At 42.1% G+C, this 23,095-nt stretch overlaps 2 protein-coding genes and 1 long non-coding RNA gene across 4 annotated transcripts; 1 reads left to right on the top strand and 2 right to left on the bottom strand.

Moving 5' to 3' along the window:
• Positions 1–501: 501 nt before the first annotated feature.
• LOC127351369 (uncharacterized) lies at positions 502–6,293 on the bottom strand. Its single transcript, XR_007880881.1, has 2 exons — positions 4,483–6,293; positions 502–922 (listed from the first exon to the last, which is right to left on the bottom strand). It is a non-coding gene; the product is annotated as an uncharacterized LOC127351369 (long non-coding RNA).
• si:ch1073-459b3.2 (growth arrest-specific protein 1) lies at positions 1,661–5,043 on the top strand. The gene has a single exon (XM_051378837.1). It carries the CDS (start codon positions 2,323–2,325, stop codon positions 3,070–3,072), a length of 750 nt encoding a protein of 249 aa, XP_051234797.1. The 5' UTR covers positions 1,661–2,322; the 3' UTR covers positions 3,073–5,043.
• Positions 6,294–8,270: 1,977 nt separating the features above from the next.
• ulk3 (unc-51 like kinase 3) lies at positions 8,271–22,749 on the bottom strand. 2 transcript variants are annotated; one of them, XM_051378835.1, is made up of 17 exons: positions 22,622–22,749; positions 21,973–22,117; positions 21,696–21,836; positions 21,277–21,397; positions 20,857–20,952; positions 20,413–20,556; positions 19,868–19,950; positions 18,529–18,684; positions 18,196–18,301; positions 18,014–18,054; positions 17,734–17,836; positions 17,087–17,151; positions 16,610–16,688; positions 14,208–14,248; positions 11,882–11,929; positions 11,570–11,633; positions 8,271–9,472 (listed from the first exon to the last, which is right to left on the bottom strand). In XM_051378835.1, exons 2-17 carry the CDS (start codon positions 22,075–22,077, stop codon positions 9,456–9,458), a joined length of 1,410 nt encoding a protein of 469 aa, XP_051234795.1. In that variant the 5' UTR covers positions 22,078–22,117; positions 22,622–22,749; the 3' UTR covers positions 8,271–9,455. The 2 variants fall into 2 exon arrangements, with proteins under 2 accessions (XP_051234795.1, XP_051234796.1); XM_051378836.1 differs by lacking the exons at positions 8,271–9,472; positions 14,208–14,248.
• Between the last annotated feature and the right edge of the window lie 346 nt (positions 22,750–23,095).

Below are 23,095 nucleotides of genomic sequence, written 5' to 3'. Positions count from 1 at the left end.
CAATAATAAACATATGTTGTAAAACTTCAATTGAAAGCAGGGTCTCAATGAGAGGTAGGTCCCCATTACTAGCCTGGTGTGACTACACGTTGTAACAAATAAACGCAGGTCTCAATTAGACGCGAGTTCTAAGCTGCTTAGATCGTCTACACAAATCTAATGTTTAAACTTTTGTCAATATGGATATGCTACACGTCATTAGATTAGTTAGATTCTCCACAATTCAATCGATCAGTTCATTTTATGGAAACCCTGAGCAACAAAGTATGAACATATCAAATGAATGATTTGTAATTTATGTTATTTGAAGGAAGTAATATTCATAATAGTTTAAATAAACAATTTGATAGTACTTCCCGTCTTTGCTGAGCAAGAGTTTTGGGCAAAAGGAGTTAAAGGCCTATCCCATATAGATGCTTGTCCCCAAATAACAGCTAGAGGTTTTACATAGTTGAACTGACACATGACAATGTCAAAAAACACACAATGTCAAAACTCAACTTAACTTCAGAGACAGAATTTATGGCAGAACCGTTGTATTAAGTTTCAATAGATTGTACATGTGTAGACTACATAATAAAGTGGCAGCTGAGTGTATGTATGTATACAGGTGGATACAGAAGAAACAAAATAATACAGTACAGCCCTATAAAAACACTACTGTGGGACAATTATGTTGAGAGTGGAAGACAGAATTTTATTAATTGTTATTTTGCAGTGTTGTGATATATTATATATGTTTCTGTTATTTTGTCCACCTGGTTATATACTATGTGTACTGTAGGTCTAATGCCAACTCTGTGCATGTTTTGGATACTGAACTGCTATCTGTCATACTGTGTTGAACTGATCTCAGGTCGGGCATCCATCTGGTTTTGTGGAGTTTGTGCAAAACTGGCACTGGTTCTCAGTGGGGGCAGACCTGAAAAAAAAAATCTAGTTAGTTACCATTTCAATGGCAGAAAAGCCTGGGCTATTGGTAGTTTTCAAGTGTGGTGTGAAAGTGTGAAAGGGGATAGCTGTAAAATATATTGATGCTGGAACCCCTCTCTATTGATAGGCCGCAGTGCGTGGACAATCTGCAGCCTGGAAAGACACTGGGCTACTGCATGGCCAATCTGACACAATCGGGGTGAAACGGGCCAGAAAATACTATTCTCTCCCATTCTTTTCTATCAATCGGGGCCTTACAAACTCTGCAGAATGAGAGGCAGGGCAGGGAGAGAGGGGGAAAGAGCGACAATTAGCGAGAAATTTAAGTGAAAACCCTCAACGACAGAGGCAGTTATCACAGAGGTTTCCCCCTGCCCTGTTTATGGTTAAAAAGGAACAGATTTGTTTGTGCGCGCTGAAAATTGGAGCAGTGAAGTTGCAGATGTGAGCTTCTTGCAAAGGAATGCGTTTTGCAAGCCCCCCCCCCTTTCCACTTGTGTTTTGCTACAAGAAAAGAGGGGACCACACAGATCCTGGGTTTCATGCTAGGAGAATCATAAACATTTTCATCCAGCCTATCTCATCATGTACTGAGAGGATTTGTGCTGCAGAGCCTGTGCGGCTGCAGGCCTGGAAGTGGGTCCCACGGCTGACTCCTCAATGACGACCAATCGGTGGCCAGGATGGTAAATGAGAGAGAGAGAGAGAGAGGGGGGGGAGGAAAACTTTTTCTTTCTTTTTTTCGACAGAAGGAGGGGTGTTGTGGGGAAATGCTCGGCGGACCGTGAAGCGTAACAGCAAGGAGAGGGACAAAGACGCACATAGCGGGACGAACTGCGACAGATAGAAACCTCTTCCAACTTGAGGGGGAAAAAACAAAAACACCGGAATGCGTGGATGGATGTTAAAAGTGGTAGAGCTGGGAAGAGGAGTCGAAACCAACAATGGCAAGAAAGATGAGTTCAAGTGTACAAACTGAGCTGGGGACAATAACTGTGGTTAACTCTGGATAGCCCTGCGGCGCGTTTCAATGTCCACCTCGGATCTGCAGCGGCGGCGTGGAGCACACACAGGCTGCACTTTGGAGTACGAGTCCCAACTTTTTGGACGGACGTGCTTCCCGGAATGAATGTTACTGCGCTGTTTCTCTGTCTTGCAGCCACGCGTGGTGAATTTCCTGAGTCAGATCCTGTTGCGAGGATCACCGCAGGAGGAGGAGGAGGAGGAGAACTTAACTTACGTGCAAGTTCGTGGATCATTTACAAAGTGTATTTCCCATGTATGGAATTCTTGTGAACTTCAGTCGGAGAGATTCAATGTGTAAATCGTCCTGATCCTAATGTGCTGGTGGAGAAAGTTCACGCCACCGAACTAGAACTCCATCCAAGCATGAAATGTTGGTGCAGCGCCCTGGCACTTCTCCCATGGGTGCTGGTGGCCTTAGATGCCCAGCTAATCTGCTGGCAGGCGCTCCTTCGGTGCCACGACGAGCCCGAGTGCGAGCTTGCGTACAGTCAATACCTAGCAGCTTGTGAGGGCAACATCCGGGGGACGAGGAGGCAGTGTCCGAGCCACTGCATCAATGCGCTGATACGGCTCAACCACACCCGCAGCGGGCCAGACCTGGAGACCTGCGACTGCGCCCAGGACCTTGAGTGCCTCAGCGCCAAGCGAGCCGTAGAGCCCTGTCTCCCCCGCAGACACCCGAGCGACGCCGGCGGGATAGGGTGCATGGAGGCCCGGCAGCGCTGCGAGGAGGACAGCAACTGCCACACCTCCCTCACGGCCTACTTGTCATACTGCGGGCAGCTGTTCAACGGCAGGAAGTGCTCCTCCAAGTGCAAAGCCACCATTCAGCAGATGCTGTTCATCCCAAACGGCGTGCTGCTGAACCGCTGTGTTTGCGATGGGGTAGAGAGGCCTTTCTGTGAAGTGGTCAAGGAGAACATGAGCAAACTTTGCTCCATAGGAGACCACACTGTTATTTCAGACCAGCCTGATGTGGATGACATGTATGAGGATGAAGACTATGACCCTAAAAATGACAGAGAGGAGGTGTATACTGATTCCTCTGCTTCCCAGAGGTTGGCCAGCTGCACGACGCTCCTGTTTCTTCCTCTGGCACGGATATTGTACTGAGATGATTGAAATATTGTTGGATTTGAGACAGTGTGAAAAAATAAAGTCCAGCTGGAGTTGGTATGGGAACCCAGGTCTGCTGGAGAAGGGAAGCTATGTATTTCTTCACCCCCAGGCCTCTCTGCCATCCTATTTTAGTTGCAGGGCGACAGTGAGTGAGCACAGTAGTCATTTGTGTAGGCTTTCCACAACCGTACAATTTACATAGTACTGATTCTTCCTGCACATCTCACTCAGGAAAACTGCTTCTTTTAAAAACAATATTTGTGATTCACATCGTCACACATGGCCTTACAGTAGTCTGAGTGAACTGCTCACTTGTTGCTAAGTTGAAGGTCTCAAACCTGTTGTAACAAACATACTTTGAGGTGATGTGAGAGGAAGTGAACCATGCCACACTTTGTTGCAGGGCATTGCCATTCTGTGTGCCTTTAACCAGCTCCTGTTTGTTTGGTTTCAATGGTACTTTGGAGTGTGGCTTTATTAAGACTTTAGACAAACATTGGACCCATCCAGTCTCTGTTTGCTCTGCTCTCCATTTCAGGGGCCTCCGCATTGTTGCAGCAACCACACTTCAAATATTTGTGGGAACAGTCAAAAGGACAGGCAAGGGTGTGGGATCAAGTACTGAAATTAACTGAAGGCCCCTCTCCAGCACTCTGTCTGGCGCCCCTCCCCCATGTGAGATTGTTTTATTGAACTTTTCCTGAGACAAACACCCCCCCCATCCACCCCTTCTTCCTCCTCTCTACTGCCTGCCCCCTTTCACGCCTTTAAAAAGACCCCCTGTCTTTATTACTGCTTTCACACTGAAGCAACAAGCCATTTTCCTGGCTGTCTGTTGCTGGTGCGAATAGATCAACAAGATCATACCCAGAGTTTGTCCACAGCGCTGCTCATGATAAGGAGTTTACCTGCTTGGCTTTGTTATGTGTGGCTGAATCACATTCAAGGTTTTAAACATAATTAGAACAGAAGCTGTTGCAGTGCGTTTTCATGACCTGAGAAAGAACATTTTATGGACATTAACAACTGACTGACCAAACACCGGGTCATGCCCCGCCTTAATGAATCAGAAACACTGCAGCAGCAACACGGTAATCAGTGAACATACAGGTGTCACAACAGTGTGTGAACAGGAACAACAGCGTATTCACTCGAAGGCAGCAGGCTGGTATGAATGGTCCAACATGGGTGAATGTATGTTAATTATTTTTGTGTCACACAGAGTTTGTTAAAGGAGCATGAGACTGTAGGCTACATGTAGGAAAACCAAGTTCAGTTCTCAAACTCCCAGTAAGGTAATGCTCAGAATATGTACTTTGAAGGGTTTTATTTTGTTTTGAAACTGAGGATTTCATATTTGCAGTTGCACACATTTATTGAAGGAGATAACAGGGCTAATGTTACCTGTTTGAGGGTCCACACAGATCCAGTCCAGGGACTCAAACCAGCGGTCTTTCTTCCACTGCTCCACATTAAGCTGTTTAGCAAAAAAAAAAAAAAAGGGAAAGTAAAAACATTGTTTTTGTTAGTATTGCTCTCTTGTAACGAAGCTGCCAATCTGTGTCTTCGCCACTTGAAATTGTGTCAAAACTAATCTTTTTGTTTTGTTATGAAGTCTTGAAAAATGTTGATAAATGTTAAATTATGAAGCTAGAATATGAAAAATGTGTATATATTTTACAATTATATGCAGTAAAATAAGCCGGTGCCTGCGGTCACTTGCATTTAATACACTATAAACACATAAACGTAGCTCAGATTTTGTCCACAAAACCTGACGTGATTTAGTATTCATCTCATCTTGTGGGGAGCAAACACTTCAGAGCAGTGTCTTCCATGTGGGAGGGTGAGTTTTATAATAAAATGTTTTATGAGCTAAAAGGTGTGTAATGATGTGATTTGTGTACAGAGAGATTTAAAAAGGAAGTAATGTGATCAAGAAAGAAATAAATCTCAAAAGCCCAATTAAGCTTGATTTGAAATCCATGTCACTGTGTGAAAGGTCTCTCCTGTCTCCGTCCTATACTTTTGTTATTGTACATGTACCTCCAAGTCTTTGGTACAGGAGAACCTTTAAGAGCTTATGCATATGTTTAATGACATGTTGAAAGAGGAATATGCTTCAGTGATACTTAGGAAATAGGTGCACTCATTGAAAAAGAAGTGGCTATAATCTGCTATACCTGCATATACCATTCATCCTACCAGATAGCAATTATAAGGTTATTTTTCCAAATTACAAGTTCACGATGCTTCCGCGTATTAGATTTACTTTATAACTTTATTTATACATTGCCTTTTTAAGGTGCTGTATACAGTCTCTGAGGACCATAAGCAGAGGTTATTGTTTGAAAATGTCATTCTCAAGTCAGCCTAGTGACTCTAGAGTAAGCGCCACATGTGGCTGTGTTTCACCGTCTAATATTTAAGGGATTAGATCAGTGTAACTGAAACCTGGTGAGGAATTTTAAGTGTGTAGTTGTTGCCCAATACATCCTCATTGGAGCAAAAAGTGAAATCAGGATTCTACTTACAGTTTAGGCTCAACTTGTAATTAAACCAGCATGATTTTTAGGAGGAAGGCAGAGCTGCAGTCAATAAAAGATGTCAACTGATCTGACTGAGCTGGTATCAGAAGGACTTATGCACTTTTCAGTACATTCACAATCCTTGCTAATGACCAAAACTCTAATAAAGCAACGGTTTCAGAGCAAGCAACCATTTGGGGCTTGTTCCACACTTACTTTGGTATTTACAAGTCATTAACAAACTATAAAAGAGTAATTTAGCATTACAGCTAGGTGTGAGGTGTACACCTGTTTTGCAAATGTAACTTTAGTCCAAAAAAATATGTTTTTCTATGACCCACATTTGTCAGGTTGTCCCCAGCCTTGCGTGACAAAACAGAGCTACATTTCATGAATAATTAGAAGTTTGTTGCCTGAGTTACAGGTGGAAAATTTCAACATCCCCGAGCCTGGAGAGAACTTCTGCACAGCTTCTCCTCTCTGATTTTTTGTTAACCACAGGAATCCTCAAGCACCTCAAACTGACTATTGTGTCACAAAAACAGGGAGATAGAGAAATAAAGTGGCCTGCAGCTACAGTATAGCATGACTCTCTCTAGTTTAGTTAGATTGTCTTTGGTCCAATCTGCTTTAACCACTGCCATGCATTTTAAAGTCCTCCAACATAACAACCCTGTCTCCTTCAAACCCCCCCTCCAACCCGATTCTGGGAGCAAAATCAAAACAAACATGAGCAGAGCAGCCTTGGGGAGTTGAGTGTGTGGAAGGAACGGGGGGGATACAGAGGCAGCACTGTGCTGGAGCCCATTTTCTAAATTATCTTTATTCAACATTTCTCTGAAACAAACCCCCCCCACCCCACCCCTCTCTGGACCCCCACTCTCTCTTCACCGCTCCAAAGTGGGAGTAACCCAGGGATTTAGGAGGCTCTTGTCTCCCATAGGTACAATGTTCCATTCATGATAACCATCAAGCCACAGTGAATGGCTGACCCGCTCTCTGTTTTCAGTGCAGGGGGTGCTGGAGTCAAGGGTGCCCAGTTCCTTCAGGTCTAGAACATAGAGACCCCTTTTTATGGGGGACGTTGATGCCAATACGACTCGACCGCTGTCCCATTAACAGTATCAACAGAGCCTGACAGCGAGGGAGAGCGAGCCTGGAAGGGGAAAGGGCAATAAGTAGTGTTGTTGGAGCAGCAGCGAAATGGAGGCCAATTAGAGCCACAATGCCTTAGGTTGTGGTTAGGGAAGGGAGACTGGGGGGTTTCTTGGATGACGAGGGTGGTGGATTAAGGTTTCCATTTCAGAATCTTCCTCTCTGGGTTGCATTACTGTGAGGAGATTCTCTGCACTTTTTTTTTTTTTTTTGGGGTGGGGGGCAATATAAATTGGCAGAACTCCCACAAACAAGCAACAAAGCAAGCATAAGAGTCAAAATTGCATTCAAAGTTTTCCTGGCAGCAACATGCTCATGTCATGATTAAAGCGATGAAGCTGAGCCAACACCATGGGTACCGTTAGCCAATTAGAGCCCCCTCCGCAGCACAGCCACAAATGCAGCCCCCGGTGGTTCTCCGTCCTGTTGCTCCATGCTGCTCTCTGTTCTAACCATACAGTCTGGTAGTGATTTACACCTGGCATGCCAGGTGAATGTGATTAGCCAGCTGGTAGGGCAGAAGACAAACATTACTGTGAGTCCTGGGCAGATCTGAAAACCACTTGTTATACCTAAGGCAGCTACAGCCACACTCTGTATTTCACTGCTTTAAGGAGAACTAGACATATTTTTTCCACATTCACTGATTATTTTTCAAAGATCTTTTTGTCTTTTGAGTCATCATTTTAAAGGGCTCCTCCAGACAGATGTCACAACACTGGTAAAAATCGAAGCAGCTTCAGATATCCTGACTTTTAATCCTAGTAAGAGCCAAGCCCAAAAAAACACTGGCTCCTACATTTCCGATTATGCAAATCAATAGCATCTTTCAGTAGACCCCACTGGCTGGTCAACACCCACACCTGTCAAACTCCAGTTTGCAAACCGGCTTTCTGTTATAAATGTGTCCTCTCCAAGCCCAGATAACCCTGGTGACATCACTCTGACATAATCAGTGTTATTTTCACAGCACTTCCAGAGCCACAGAAAACCCTAGCGCTGTTTTCACAGGTGGGACTAATCCAACGTTCACCCATCTTTCTAAAACTGTACGCTTTTTTGAAAAGCTTAATTTCTACTTCAAGTTACTTCTCTTGTCTGGGCACGAGTGCAACTGCCATAGTGCTGCAAAAAGAGCTAGACCTATCATGCACAGCAGAAGAGATATGGGCAAATATAAGGGAAAAAAAGATAATATAGATCTAATTACTTATTAGTTTAATTTCCATAGTTTTTTAGATCTGGAAATGTTCATATTCAGTTTCCATAGTTTTCCATTCTTCTATATGAATCATATAAATATCGATTGTCCTTACTTTTCCATGCCTGCCCTCCTCTCTCCTCCCTCTGTGGACATGAGCCAGCTGTTTCTGCAGAGTGGCCTTCCAGATGATGACGATGGCAAGGGACCAGCAGTGTTGCTCCCACGGCGGCACATAAATCTTTCCGTAGGTTCTGAAAGACGAGCATTCGCTTTGTGCTGTTGACAAAACGTCCAGACTACAGAGCTTTCAGTGATTACCATTTTATTTTCCATTGAATTCATTTAATAAATATACAATATATAAAATCACAGCTGTATAAACATTGAAATAAAAGATAAAACAACACAGAAGTGGGGAAATCTTGCCAGCCGACATATTTATATTTTTCTCCTTTGATTCCTGCTTCAGGTCTTTTCAGAAATTATATTCACAAAGTAAAGCTCCCTTTTGGAATATTCAAGTGCTTTACCTGTCTGGAATCAAAACAGTCCGTGTAGACCTACAACAGCGAGGATTATCGGCCTGCCACCGACTCTTAAGCTTTTTACCGTTTCACAGAGGCCTAGTTATAAAGGCTTTGCTTCAGCGCCACAACTCACTGTATCCCACAAATACTCAGCCAGTGCCAAACCTAAGAAAATGCAAGTCTAGTGTAAATAAGGCAGAGGCCGCACCTCTCCAGTTTTCCCCTCATAGTGGTGGAGAGGGCTCCATCAGCGGAGAGAGCATGGTGAGCCTGTGGTTGACCCACAGTAAAGGCAGTGGAGAGGAGGGGGGGGGAGTATGTGCATGTTTGCACAGTCCTCGATATAATATGCTTAATACTACAGTTCCAAACTGATGTGATGCTTCTTAACATCACAGCTCCCATCTGATTGTATTTTCAGGTTTCCCAGTTTTTTGGTGTGTTGCAAATACTGTTGAATGTTTGGCAGCACAATACATGCAACAGTCTCGGTTTAACTCGTTTACCATGACAGTGTGGCATTGTCATACAAGCTGTCCGGCATTTACATATCAATGGTGTGTCAGGAGGAGGGATTTCAGTCTAAGCAGTGCAAAAACACAGTGTAAGGAGCAGGGAACTAACTTTCACATTCACTAGTGTGCAAATCCAAAATTCAACAACTATTTTCAGTCTTTTACCAGCCAAAGTTTTTTTTTCCTCAAAAATATTAAACACAAGTCCTCAGCCTGCAAATTCATCAACTTTCCAACAACAACCCAAACATTGGCCACATTTGGCTGGCAACTGTAATATCCCACCCGGACAGCGTTCTGAGTTGGTTAGAGTGAGGTGTGATGCAGGTTTGATTTGGCCGCGACAGAAACCTGGTCAGGTGAAGGCATTCGCGTCCAACCTGAACACTGACAGGCAGTCTGATGCTCTGTGGGGCGTCCCAGCCAGTTCTCACGGTGGCCGTCAAGCTTACTGCAGACAGCAAGCTGAGAAAACAGAAATGATTGATGTGTGTTAGGTTTCACTTTTTCAAGATTACGACACATTTCCCATTTTAAGTCTCCCACTGTATTTCAAATAATAAAGCTAGCTAATAAAGGCGACTCCATGGGATCAGTATCCACATCAGTCATTCACAAGGATGGCCTTTCTGTAGCTCCCTTCAGGATTACACAGAATTATATTTTCCCAATTAGTTTTAGACGCTTTTATGTCCAAAGGAAAACTAATCCTTGTACTAAACATTCTCAACATTGTTAAATACCAGAGGTCAATGATCATTTCTAGCTTCATGGTGTAGATTATGTGATAAAATGATTTAAATTGATGTTTTCTTTCAACCTATCTTGTCAACTTCTACTTCAAACACTGATTTTTCTGTTTAATACCATTTGAACAGTTGACATTTTAACATTTTAAGTATAAATATGGCTGGCTAGCCAACAACTTTGTGAACATTAGGGTGACAGTAGCTGGACCTCTTATTTAACCATGGTTCATTGATTTTGAAGGACTGCCACAAAATGTGATGATTGCTGTTAATGACCACAGAAGGTAAGCATACAGGATATAAAGAGTTCGTAGTATGATTACTTTGGCCAAAAAATATCTTTAAAACATACAGAAAAACTATACCTTTGTAAAGCACTTTTTCAATGAAAACCCTAGAATAATGCAAAAACCTTTTCACAATAACAAATATACAACTTGCTGTGTTAAACTTGTGCAAAATAGAAAGGGGTGTAGATGGGCTCCTCCTGTGTTCACTGTCAGTCACAAGGCTAATGCAACTATACTGAAACCTTACTTCTTACTTATTTTTCACTGGGCTGTATACTCACTATGTAAATATAAATTCTGACCTTGAAGGAGAAGTGGGCCCTCAATTTAATATCTGTTGCCACATAAACTGAACATACAAACAGATTACTTAAAATGCACAGCATTACAACATATACACAACACATATAATTCATCTTTATATGAAGTATGAGCCTTGCCATGGAAATACCTCTGTCTAGAATTTTGAGTCCTTGCCCTGTCTAACTACACTAATCGTACAGGTGGTGTAAATATAAGTCTTTGAGGGTTTAGTGCTTCAGACTTTGGGGGAGTGGGGGGGGGTTACATTGTGATGGTTCTTTGCTGCATGTTTTGGTGCAGTCTAAAGTCACCAGACAGACTTGGGCGTTTCTGCGACCCTCTCTTGTACAGCTGCTGTTGGATCAGTGCCAGATATTACGGCTGACTGTGGCGTGATTTTATTAAAATAACAGCAGCAGAATAAGAGAATAAGAAGCTACGTTCTTCATGAAACTTGAGCGGCCTCTAGAGTCATTGGTGCCCTTCCCCCAGCCCCATTTTTTTATTCATAATTCCCCAGGAATTTCTTGCTGAGAACAGGATATTGTCTAGGCTTTAGGTATCCACTATCCATCTAGGAGCTCAGCCCAGAAAATACTAGGAATTAGGCTGTAGGTTACAGCTAGGGAAGTTCAAGTATATTAAAATGTAACATATATTAATAATACAGCGCCTTTTATATAATTTACTAGTTTGTTTATACAGTGTCCAGATAGGGAAGTTCCAGTATATTAAATGTTGAAATTAATTAATTATATTGTTGTTTGGATTCCACTTTGATTCTTAAAATATATATATATATAAAGCACATTTACATGCGAGAACGTTTAGGGAATGAACTTTATATGTGTGTGCTGTCGTTATTTCTGGTGTCTGTGTGTTAGGAGGGCAACTCTTTGCTAGCACCAAATCTCACTTTCACAAGGTAAGCTTTACAAGAGGGCAGAGGACACAGCGGCCCAGGGCTGCACTGAAATGAAATCAAAGAGCCAGACAGTCCTGCGGGGTGGCCAGCGCAGCAAGAGAATGGCTCATATTTTACTAGTGGAAAAACCTTTAATGAAAGGACATTTCATTACATCTTTAGGCCGCCATTCCTCACACCCCTTTCCTGAACTAAATCCTCCACACAGTCACTTGTCAGCATGGCTGCAAGGTTCTCAAGAACACACTCTCGTGACCAGAGGAGCAGTTTATACAATGCCAGCAGGGAAACTCACAGCTTCTGACAGAGTCTGCAAGAGGTTCTCGATCCAGAGACACGTCCCTCTGAGTCTCCTGCATCTGAAAAATAAACACACACACACCAAACAAACAGCAAACAACAGAAAGTGGGCATTAAAAACAGATATAGGGACTAAAAGGGTTTTAGATGATTTAACTATCTTCAGTGAACATCACTGTTTTAAGTTTATATAATTTAGTAGACTTCAAAAGAAAGTCTGAAATCAAACATATTCTATGTTCTCAGTGGCAACTTTACTCATACGGTCTGGAGACGTGTCGAATCCTTGGAAGGAATTCCTGCTTACCTTGATATTCTTTTTGATGTATTCAGCTCTGCTCATGAGGCTTTTAATCTGGGGAGGGACATGAATGTAAATACAATTCACACGTTCGACACAAGCGTTTGCTCATGTAAATAGGTTCACTACTAATGCTTTTTAGCCATGTCTGCGGTGTGGCTCTAGGTATGGCAACATGATGGTTGGTTGGTCCACAGTTTTGGTCCAGACTGATATATCTCATATCTCAACTACTGGGTGGTTATAACATAATGTAAAGGCATTCCTGGTTGACTTTGGTGATCCTTAACTTTTCATCTACTGCCACCATCAGGTCAAAATTGTCAGATGCTCAGCTGTACTTTGTGGTTAGTGCGTAGCAGCAAATGTTAGCATGCCAACACGCTAAACTAAGATAATGAACATGGTAAAGATTATACCTGTTGAACATCAGCATGTTAGCATCGTCACTGTGAGCATGTTAGCACGTAGATATTAGCATTTAGCTCAAAGCACTGTTGAGCCTACGTACAGTTTCATATAGCACAGCTCTTAGACTTGTAAGTAAGCTCTTGAATTGACAGGAGATTAAATATAAAGAGCGTTCATTGCTTTTGGCTTTTTATTTATGAGTCCCACTCAACCCCCCCTTTTTTTAGAGCAGATGCATTTTCTGAGCTGTGCTTTGTTTAATGTAAACTGCCACGTCTTCGTGCAGCAGGAAACACAATAACTGTAAGCTGTATGGGGAGATAAACCATGTCAAAATCACATTAAACTGATCAGCTTCTTTCTCTTTTTGTTATTTTTTGAAAACGTTTCATATGGCACACATGTGCGAGTAGTAACGGCTGTCATCGTATGCTTGAGGGTGCTCTTTACTGTGGTAATCACTCCTCTGGTGATCATGAAGGTTCTTGGCTGCACCTCATACCTAGTTGTATCACCACTATGTCACAGTATAAAGTAAGCCCTCTTGGATATTACTGTAGTAACATCTAAGGGTCATAATCATGGGAGACCTAAACTGATAGCTTCCATAATTCTCCTTTAAAACACCAATCTGTTGCAGTAAATAATCATTCCGACCACAGTTTTTAGGATTCAGCCCTGACCCCAATCTTATGTAGCCACAGCACTTTAATCACAATCCCTTTAATCACAAAGTACAATAAATGTGGTAGAAATCTACATGAGGATGGTTCATGGGACATATTGATAACTTGCAGAGACATATACTGAGACACAGCTCATAGGACAACATGACCTCACGTATGTTCAGTCATAATGACATTATATAAACATACACTGGTAAGATCAAAGCTGTGGTTCGTCAGTGAGAAGCCAGGATATTGAATTACAGCTTTGAAAGGCTAAAGTGTGCTCTACAGTAGATACGAACGCACATGGAGGCCAGTCGTGGCAGCATGTGTTGGCTCTTTTTGGTTCTCACATACACACATGCTTTCGATCGAATCCCCCGCCCCCGCCTCTCTAATGCTGTGTTAGATTATTACAGCCGCATCTGAATTTACTTAAGACAAGCACCCATAAAACTTCAAATAGGGAGGTCTATGAGGCCCACTCAAACCCCCTTCCCCAGTCTGGGGTTTGTTGGTGAAATACTGTTGTCTGCTGTTGGCTTAGTTGCTAGCTACACAATGCCCAAAAGTTTGGAGCATTGATGGCAGCTAGTATTCAGGGTCTTGATTCCCGAAAGTTAGTTAAAGTATGTTCAACTTGGTGGCCGAAAGCATGTATGTAGTTTACAGGAAAGGTCTTATGAGGTAATTAGGTTAATATTTGTCTTTTTAGCTTGTAAATGCTCCGCTATGTTCACCAACTAGCTGCTAACTTTGTCTGTCTGCTGTTTTCTGCTGAGCAAGAAGCCAACAGTCGGTTTGTAACGCTCATGTGGCAGAGAAAAAAAACGCTAATGAGAGCTGTAAGAGTGAACCAAAAGAATAAAGTTGTGGGGCATAAAATCAATCCAATGAGCTGACAGACATTGTAAAGCTTTAAGCTGAGTAGAACTGCAGAGTTGGGTGATAATTCTCTGTTTGTCACTACGTGTGATCCATTGTTGAAATATAATGTATTATAGTCGCTTTAAGTGTCCAATTATAAAGTGGACAGTGATCTATGTGTATGTAACAGTAATATAGATGATGGATTACATTATTTGGCCATCACCACTAAAAAACATGTACATGTGACTGCAGAAAAAAGGCTTGTGGGTAATGTGATGGAGTGTCCACTGTGCTAGGTGATCAGCGGAGGGCCTGTTGTGGAGATGACAGATAGTCGTTCCTACCGTGACCACTCAACCAGAAGCCCTTTCTCGCCTACTCACCTCGCTGTGCAGCAGCTCTCTCCTGCGGCCCTGGGGCTCGGCTGGCTCCCCGAGAGAGAGAGAGAGAGAGAGAGAGAGAGAGAGAGAGAGAGAGAGAGAGAGAGAGAGAGAGAGAGAGAGAGAGAAAAAGATACAGAGAATAATGAGGAGAGGAAGGAAAAAGAGAGTCCACTACCTAATCACCTTGTTTGTTCAAGAAGAAGTCAACTACTAGATTGGATTTCGCGAGCGTGTAGACTGGGGGCTCAAGAGTGGAAATGGTTCTAATGTAGGCCAGTGTTTTCACAGTCTGTCATCCTGGAGGGGAGAGTGACAGAGAGGGAAGAAAGAGGGGAGAAGGAGGAGGAGAGCTCTCTGGTGGCAAGGCATGTTGGGAAGCTGTGCAACAAAGAGCCCTTAGCCAAACAAAGAACCAATGTTTTCTCCCCACAATCCTCCTGGTGGTATATGCTGCGCCACACAATGAGGCTCCCTGACACTGGAGAGAGAGGCTGGTTAGGATGGCATAGGATTAGTTTAGTTTAGTTTAGTTTTGTGTATCATATATTATTGATCTACTGACAAAACCAGGTTCTGCTTATAGAACACACGTAAAAATGTAATTAGCTTTTGTAAACTATTTCTTTAGCGACATCAGGCGATTAAGTTTAACATCTAAAATCAAAAAGTCTTTTAACTTTCAGTAACACTGAAGGATGGATGATAAGAGCTCTTTTTTATTAGAGAGATAATCATTTTTATTTGTTTCTAGTGTGTAATGACACAAAGAAGTGAAGTGTGCTGTCTGAATGGGAAGCAGATGGCAGGGCTCTCATATACCACACACAGGGTGCTGGCACTGAGTCTCATCCCGGCTCAAAGCCACATCTGGATCACTCTATCCCACCTCTTCTATTAGGCCGATCTTCCAGATGAGCTCATGAGCCCGTCCTAATGGACGCCAGGCCACAGAGAGTCACTGGAGTCTCTTCTGTAGTTCCTCTGTCGGTTTGTCTGTCTGTCACTTATTAAGTGTCCCCGTCTCTCTCAGTCTATTTCTTCACTCTGTCTTTCTCTCCGTCAGTTTGTCTTGAACTCTTTCTAAATCACTTTCTCAAAGTTATTTTCCACCCTTTGAGACTTTCAGTTTTTTTTATTATCCATCTCTCTCAAAGTGTCTCTCTCTCTCTGTTTCCAGTTAAGTCTCTCTTGAAGTGTCTCTCCAAGTCATTTTTTGTCTCTCTTCCCCAGCCTTTCCCTCGAGTATCATCATCTTGGTTCAGCCACTTCTCGACCCGTCTCAGATTCTCGCTGTACCCTCTACTCAAAATGAATGATTTTCTCTCAGTCTGCTCATTGTGTCTGCTCTCTAGATCACTTTATGTGCCCTTATACCCATCTGCCTTTCAAAAGGACTTATTATTCTGTTTCTCTAATGCCAAATGTGTGCAAACAGACACAGCTGCCAGAGGCTGAGGTGATGTCTCTGAATGCATAAGAAGTCATTAGATGTGGAACAGTATGATTTAAAATTCATCCTTTGTCACCAACTACTGCCAAGGTGTCCTTGAGCAAGGCACTTAAAGGAGGGCTATTATGCTCATTCATCACTAAAAGCCCACTTTCTTCTGACTGGCCAACTTTGTGAAAGCGTGCCGAGAGGCCGCACCCAGTTCTTGTCAACATCGCTGCGTCCTCTTGACAGCATGACAGGGTCAGCCACTTTAGCCAGTAACTAGCTGCTGCTGTTAGCTGGTTAGCAGTGCACTTAGCTGGTGTTTATTCGTTATATCTCTAGTACAGGAGCTTTGGACCACCGGGAGTGCCACTGCCTCAAGCTCCCAGTCTGTTAGCAGCAGTTAGCGGTTAGTTAATAGTTACAAGTAAATGTCCATCAGTAAACTCAGTGAATCCCTGAGAGTTGAGTCAGAGAAAGCCGCAGGACATCAGAGGAAAAACAGAAAATATGTAGCTTTCCTTTACAACAACAGCAGGCAAAAAACAAACAAAAACCTGAAGCACTCCTGAGCAGTAGCAGCAGTTGGGTAACTCAGACAGACTAACCGGGTCCCTGTACTACATAGGCATGCTCAGCCATGCTCTGCCTGGAGTAGATAACCATATAAATAAAACTGTGACAAGTAGATGTCGGTTAGTCACATAAAGTAGAAAAAAATGTTGGAAACGTTGCATTTGGGGTATGAATTCTGAGCTTTTTGCTCACAGGGGTTATATTTTACATACATTGCCCTCATTACATATATATATGTATATATATAAATAAATATATACAAACTAAGCAAAAGCACAATAGGTCCTCTTTAAACCTTAGGCTCCAGTGGAGTGGTTCAGTAGCCAACAGCAGTGAAGGACAGGATAATTGCATAAAGCAATCTTGTATGGAAAGAAAGGAGTTTATCTACCTGCCAGCGCCAACAGAAGTTCTCCCAGGCACTGTTGGTACACATCCAGAACCTCATGATCATCCAATCCACTCTCCTCCTTTAATGGGAAATAAGGAAAAACATTGCTTTATATCTGACTACAAAGACACTTGGGCTACCCTGGTACTTACATAGTGTAGTCTGTTAGCATGGCAAAATGTGCTTATTCAATTCATTGTTCACTTCTAATTTTAAGGGTGTAAACAGCAGAAACACACAAATATAAAGAAGTCTGTGCAGCTAACACATGGTCAGACGAGCAAAACCGCAAAATAGATGTTTTTGGTTCACCAGTGATCTTAAAAGATGTGGTTTGGAAGGAAACCTATGAAAGATCAAAGGGGATTGGTTTGTTCCCTGCTGGTTTGTTTTTTTCTGCTGTATTACTTCTGCTTCACCCTGCTTTTGTGTGTATCTCTATAGCAGTGGCACCATCCAGCAGTACCCCCTTCTAACCTTAGCAATGGCAGTAGAGGCCATCTGCAGAGCAGCCAGCAGTCGTGGTTGGTCTCGAGACATTTCTGTAGTAGAAAGAAAACACTACTTTGAGTCCTACTGTCTATCAGTCTAAATGCACCATCAATGCATTCTACTAAAAAATATGCAATAAGTAATCGGTGCGTGCCAGGCAGTATCTTAAGACTCCAGTATTGTGGACTTGAGATACTTAAAATTTCATAATATTTATTTTAGGAGTAATAGAGCCTAGTGTTCTTGAGCAAAACATAAAATTCCAAAGAGACTTAGAACTGTCATTCTGTGGCTGATCTCTGACCTCTGACGCAGAAGAAAAGAAAAATTCTATTTTGCTCCCAAGATTAATTTAAGAGGATGTAGATCAGGTCAATTGCTTCCTTGTATACAGAAGTTTAACGCAAATTTCCATGACCAAAATATCACATTTTTGGAGACGTATGTACTTACAAGAATAATAATCATACAGGGGAAAAAAATACGGAACCCCCATAATTTAATGTTCAATTCAATTTAATTTATTAAATCCGAGTACAAAAACACACATTGCATTACTCAAGGTGCCCTGTCATACAGCTGCTGACTAGACATACAGTGGCTCTGCCTCTGCACCGAGCTGTGTTCATTACCTCGGAGGATATCCCTGGAGGTCCGGGCCTCCTCAAAGCTCAGTCTGTTGTCTGAGGCCACCAGGGCTTTCAGTTCCTCGGCTCTGGACACATACTGGCTGACCTGCGGGAAGTCCTCTTACATTGACTTAACTTAATCATGTCAACCACGCCATATGCTCTCCATCCACACCATATGGTATTCATAGAGGAGAATTCATTCCAAGAGAAAGCCACTCGAGTGTAACCAAAAAAAGACCAATTGAAAATAGAAAGTAATCTAAATGTGAACGCGGCCTACCTTCTGCCTGAGGGCGTCTTTACGTTGACGGTCTGTCTCATCTGGAGAGGGGGGAGAGAAGAGACGTTTTGGTTTTACATTTAGTGCGTTTACTTTGCCAGTTTACTGTGGTGCAACAAAGGCGGTGCATTGTTGTCAGCCTTAGGCCACAGACAGGATATGAGAGTGGTTGTTGCTCTTACAGTGAATAGCAGGGACAAAGTGCTCAAGGGCACCGCAGTACAGAGAGAGAGCAGCGGACCTTTCCCCTTCCTGGTCCTTCTGAACGGCCTGCACGACCAGCTCTTTCTGGAAAGGGAAAAAGGAAATGGCATCACTGAATGCAAACTACTACAACTCGCCAGTGCTTATGCATGATGGCATGTAGAGTCATGCGTGAAGGCACATGTGGGGCAGGCATGAGCACAAACCTACCAACACATGTGCTCAGTCAATCACACACACATTATTCACGGTCATCTAGAGTAGACACACACATGCCGGCGCATACTTCCCCTTTCTTCTTATTCTCTCACCGCTTTCACTAGGCTCTCTACACTCGGCATGTGCTCCAAATCCACAAAAGGGTGGGTGAAGAACTCTGCAAAGGTGATCCGGGCATCTGGATTTCTCTCTAGCAGCCGCAACAGAAGGTCTCTGCAGTCCTTGGATACCCTGGCCCCAGGAGGGAGCTGATGCACAAAACACGACCTTATTATGTTACACTTGATCCACAGGACAATCCAAGGGAAAAGGACAGCAGATTGTTGCCAGAGACCTTCTAGTCTCACATCACTACTTTTTATCAAAAGATGACCTTAAAACTCTCTATGTGAATCCCAGGGTAATGGACCATGTGCTGATGCTGCCATTGAGCTCAAGCCTAATGTTTGACACAAGAATTCAAGTGTTTTGAAAGCCCTCCATCATTAAAAGTACTGTTATCCTTAATTGTCCTGCGTTGTGGTAATTAACATTTGGTTCATGTATGCAGCGAGCATTTCAGGGCAGAAACACAACTATGAGTTTAAGGTGCCAGCAATTAGTTACTGTTTCATTTCAACATAGTAAACTCTACACAAAACTCCAATCTAATTAGCATTTTAAAACATATCTATTATTCTGTTTTTACACACGTATATCATTAAATAGACTGACTACAGATGAAACATTACAAGTTTGTGTTTCTTCAGGTCATAATTCAATACATTATATGGGCCTGTTTACAAACATTCATTGAAATTTTAAATGAGCTTTGATTTAGGACATGGGTATATGAGTGAAAGTATGCCATCTAGTGGTTTGAAGGTGAAAAATCACAAATACAGGGAGAAAATACTCAGCAGTTATGTGTTTTTAAATAAACCGTTATCAGTAAAACATTTAGTGACATACTGCTTTCTACAGAGGACAGCAGTGGGGTAGGACATACATTTAACAAAATAATTAATCTTTTTAATCCTCGCATTTTGATTTTTTCCCGTTTGAGCATTAAAAACTCGCAAGGATAATATGCAAACAGAGGTGACTTGACAGAGGTGCTATTAAATATTTTTCAAGTTATTTTATTATCATCAGGTGATGTAATGGTGTGTAGTATATGTGGATGATTGAAGTGGCAAACTGACATCTTTTTCTTAAAAAGCAACCCGTCTAAAAATAAGCACTGCTGCTTTCCAAGTTTGTCATTCTAGAAAATAACAGAATGGTATGCTCAAGATGTGCATCCATCGAATGACAACTATGTAACCCTATTTTAGAGCACTAGTGCGAGCTGTGAGTCATTTGTATTTTTAAGCAGGATTGCCAACTCTCTCAGTCCAGCAATTCACTAAAGAGGAACTTGTTTATTGATATTGCTTAGGTATTACTTACCTCAATAGGTTGGTTACTCCGGATCTTCTCCTCCAATTCAGTGTATGACCTTGATGCAAATGGTGCTCTCCCAAATAGTGCCTCTACACGCACACAAACAATGTTATAATTACAAATTACAGAGTATTTACATCAATGATGTTGGTCTTTAGTGAGAAATTCATAGGCAACAGTCTGTAAATTACATGATACTCTATTTGGCTTACATGACTGACAGCAACGAGAGCCCCTCCCATTATGTACACTGTCACTCCACACAGTGCAATTACTGTAGTGTGCTATTGTACTATTGTGTAATTACTGTACCCCACAAAAAAGGGAGCAAACTCGGCTGCCATTTGATGATTAATGGCACAATTTTGTTTGTGACCTACTCAGTGTGCTTTCAAGCTTGAAGAACTAGTCAACTGATATTGATATTTTTGAAAAAGAAGTGATGTTGGGACGTTAGAATTTATCATTGAGGGGGAATCATGCTACACAGCACATAACTCATGTTATTTTGCATTCAATAGAGATGAAAAAGGTGAAAACAAAGTACTCACCATAAAGAATGACTCCTACTGACCAGAGATCTACTCTGGAGTCATACTGGCGGCGGCACACCATCTCAGGAGCCATGTAAAGAGGAGAACCTCGCAGGGCACTCTGCTCATCCCATGGTGACATGTACTGGGCAAAGCCAAAATCTGAGAGCAAATCACAGCATAAACAACATGTTCAGAGATTCCAGCAGAACAATGCTCCGAACAGTCTGAAGCCATAAATTTAAGCAAAGATAACGAACCCTTGATATGTTGGTAGTACAACATGCAAAGCAAATGTGGCCAGTGAAGCAAAAAAGTTGACTTTCTTGCTCTGCAGACACATCGGCCCAATAGCACGACAATGATTCAGTTTCCCTGGTGTGTAGCGCATTGCTGAAAAGATCTAACTCACATGCGAATCAATGTGTTTACTTGATTGTTTGACTGTGAGCATGAGATTACCTGCTAGTTTGAGGACAGAGCCGCTGAGCAGAATATTCTGAGGTTTCAAGTCCAGGTGTGAGATGTTTCGCTCATGAAGAAACTGGAGGGCACAGGCTGTTTGTGCAGATACACATATAAAAACATAATGAGAGAAACATCGAGCCCACAGCATGCAGTCCTAACGTTTGCACTGAGCATAAACTTGCACTAAAATAAAGGATATATATGTTATTTCTACCACAAGAGTGAGCTTTATCATTTTTTCTAAACAATATAACACATGTTTGAATAGCTGAAAAAAGTGTCGAAGCTAGATTTATAAAAAGAAGAAAGAATAATACAATAACTGGTGGGAAGCCGCTGACTTAGAACCAATGCTGACGTAAAGCCAAAGAAACCAGACCATTTATCTGCAACCCGGGTTTGGCAATGACTCACCCATCTGCTGCAGGAAGCGCCGGGCCACCCTCTCAGGTAAAATCCTGCGGCTGCGAATGAAGCGGGAGAGATCTCCACCAGAACACCACTCCATGATCAAATAAATATTCTCAGCATCCCACTGATGACAGAGAAGAAATTAACACACTCAGGGAAAGATTTGAAGCAAGAGTTTGGCTATTGCTTCTGTCCAGGTAAATACATACATATATATTTATAGGACACAAACTTCTTAGCCATCTCTACTGGGAGAGTGATGTTTTCCTGCTGGCGCCCTGAATCAACATATACAGTAGCTTGCATAGATAGGTGAACACTAAGTATACAGGGCATAGTTTCATTAGATCTCTTTTTTTTTCTATTCACAATACATCCTTTACATAAGCTACCACTAATCTTGAAGCTATAAATGGGCTTACCTGAAAGTCTTTTAGCTGGACTATATGAGGGTGACGCATAGTCTTGAGGATTTCAATCTCTGTGAGCAGGTTTTCTGTAGATGCCCTGTTTAGAGTCTTCTTTCCAACCACCTTCACTGCCACCACCTCTCGACTGTCCCCCTGCAATGTACAAAGGCTGAGTACCTCCTGCAGCGCTCTACTTACACTTACATTGTATAATAAAGAACTGAACTCCAACTTTCACTTTCAGTTTCAGACTTATGTGAGGTTTCCCCTGACTCCCCCACAAGCTCACCTTTCTGTAGGCTTTGTAAACTGTAGCATAGGTACCACTTCCCAGTCGCTCTGTGAGGATGAAGTCAGACAGTTTTGGTGGAGCAAAGCTGGAGGTTGAAGCCATGCTGACGGCAGCAACATCAAACTTCCTCAGCAGGTCTGAGCTGCAATGTAAGACCACTGTTTTAACCTGGTGGGGACACTAAGTTCCTTGTCTTGCTGCTTTATAACAGGGCTCTAGTTAAGGGACAGTCCGTTATTTCACCACTGTGTTTGTCAAGCATTTAAAGAGTTTACTGCAGCATGTTTTTCTCTGGAAGCTGCAGATCTTTCTCTGAAGTTAAAATTCAAAGTTTACTGTCGCTTTATGTATCCCGAATACATCCCGAATTTCAGACAGGCTAATGTAAAGGTCTGCTATAGGATTACTATGTTAATGTTTCTTCCTGATAAACAAGCCAACCGGTTTTGGTGTACATCCGTTTGGGAGTTAGCTACAAGTTGTAGCTAACGTAGCCCTTGTCATAATGTATGTACAGTTAGCAGTTAGCTAAGTTAGCACGCCTACAGGTACAGTAATGTCAGCCCAAAATAAAACGGAAGTAGTTACACCTCTCCGCGTTCATTCACACGTTTTATAAACACATATGCAAATAGCTGACACTTGCCTGTTAGCTACCAAATCCTCAGCTCATGGATGAATAGTCAGTGTTTACATAGTGGTCGCACGTTGCACTGCGGTGATCAGTGACATTACAATGTATCAGAGAATATGTGACTGCCACCTAGCGTTGGTCCTCCGCTACTGCACATCACAGGAGGAAACAATACAGCCACACAATATCAAGCAGAAATATATTATATATTAGTATAAACCATTATTTAGTACATTTAAAACATCTATCTTAAATATATATATATATACATATCATAAAAGCAAAAACACAGACGTTAAGTGTTATTACCTCTTTAAATGTTTAAGGTAGTGATACTTTCATTTATTTTGAAAATAACTCAATGGACATAAATATTAACTTCCTAATCCAACTGTTGACACGTTTTTGGCAAATTTCCATATATATATAAAATGAAATGGTCCAATCTTCTTTTTTAAATGTACCCCCAGGGAGCAATAAAGTATT

Source organism: Dicentrarchus labrax, unplaced genomic scaffold, assembly GCF_905237075.1.
Source record: "Dicentrarchus labrax unplaced genomic scaffold, dlabrax2021, whole genome shotgun sequence".
Taxonomy (NCBI): Eukaryota; Metazoa; Chordata; class Actinopteri; family Moronidae; genus Dicentrarchus; species Dicentrarchus labrax.
This window is presented reverse-complemented; position numbering and strand designations above follow the sequence as displayed.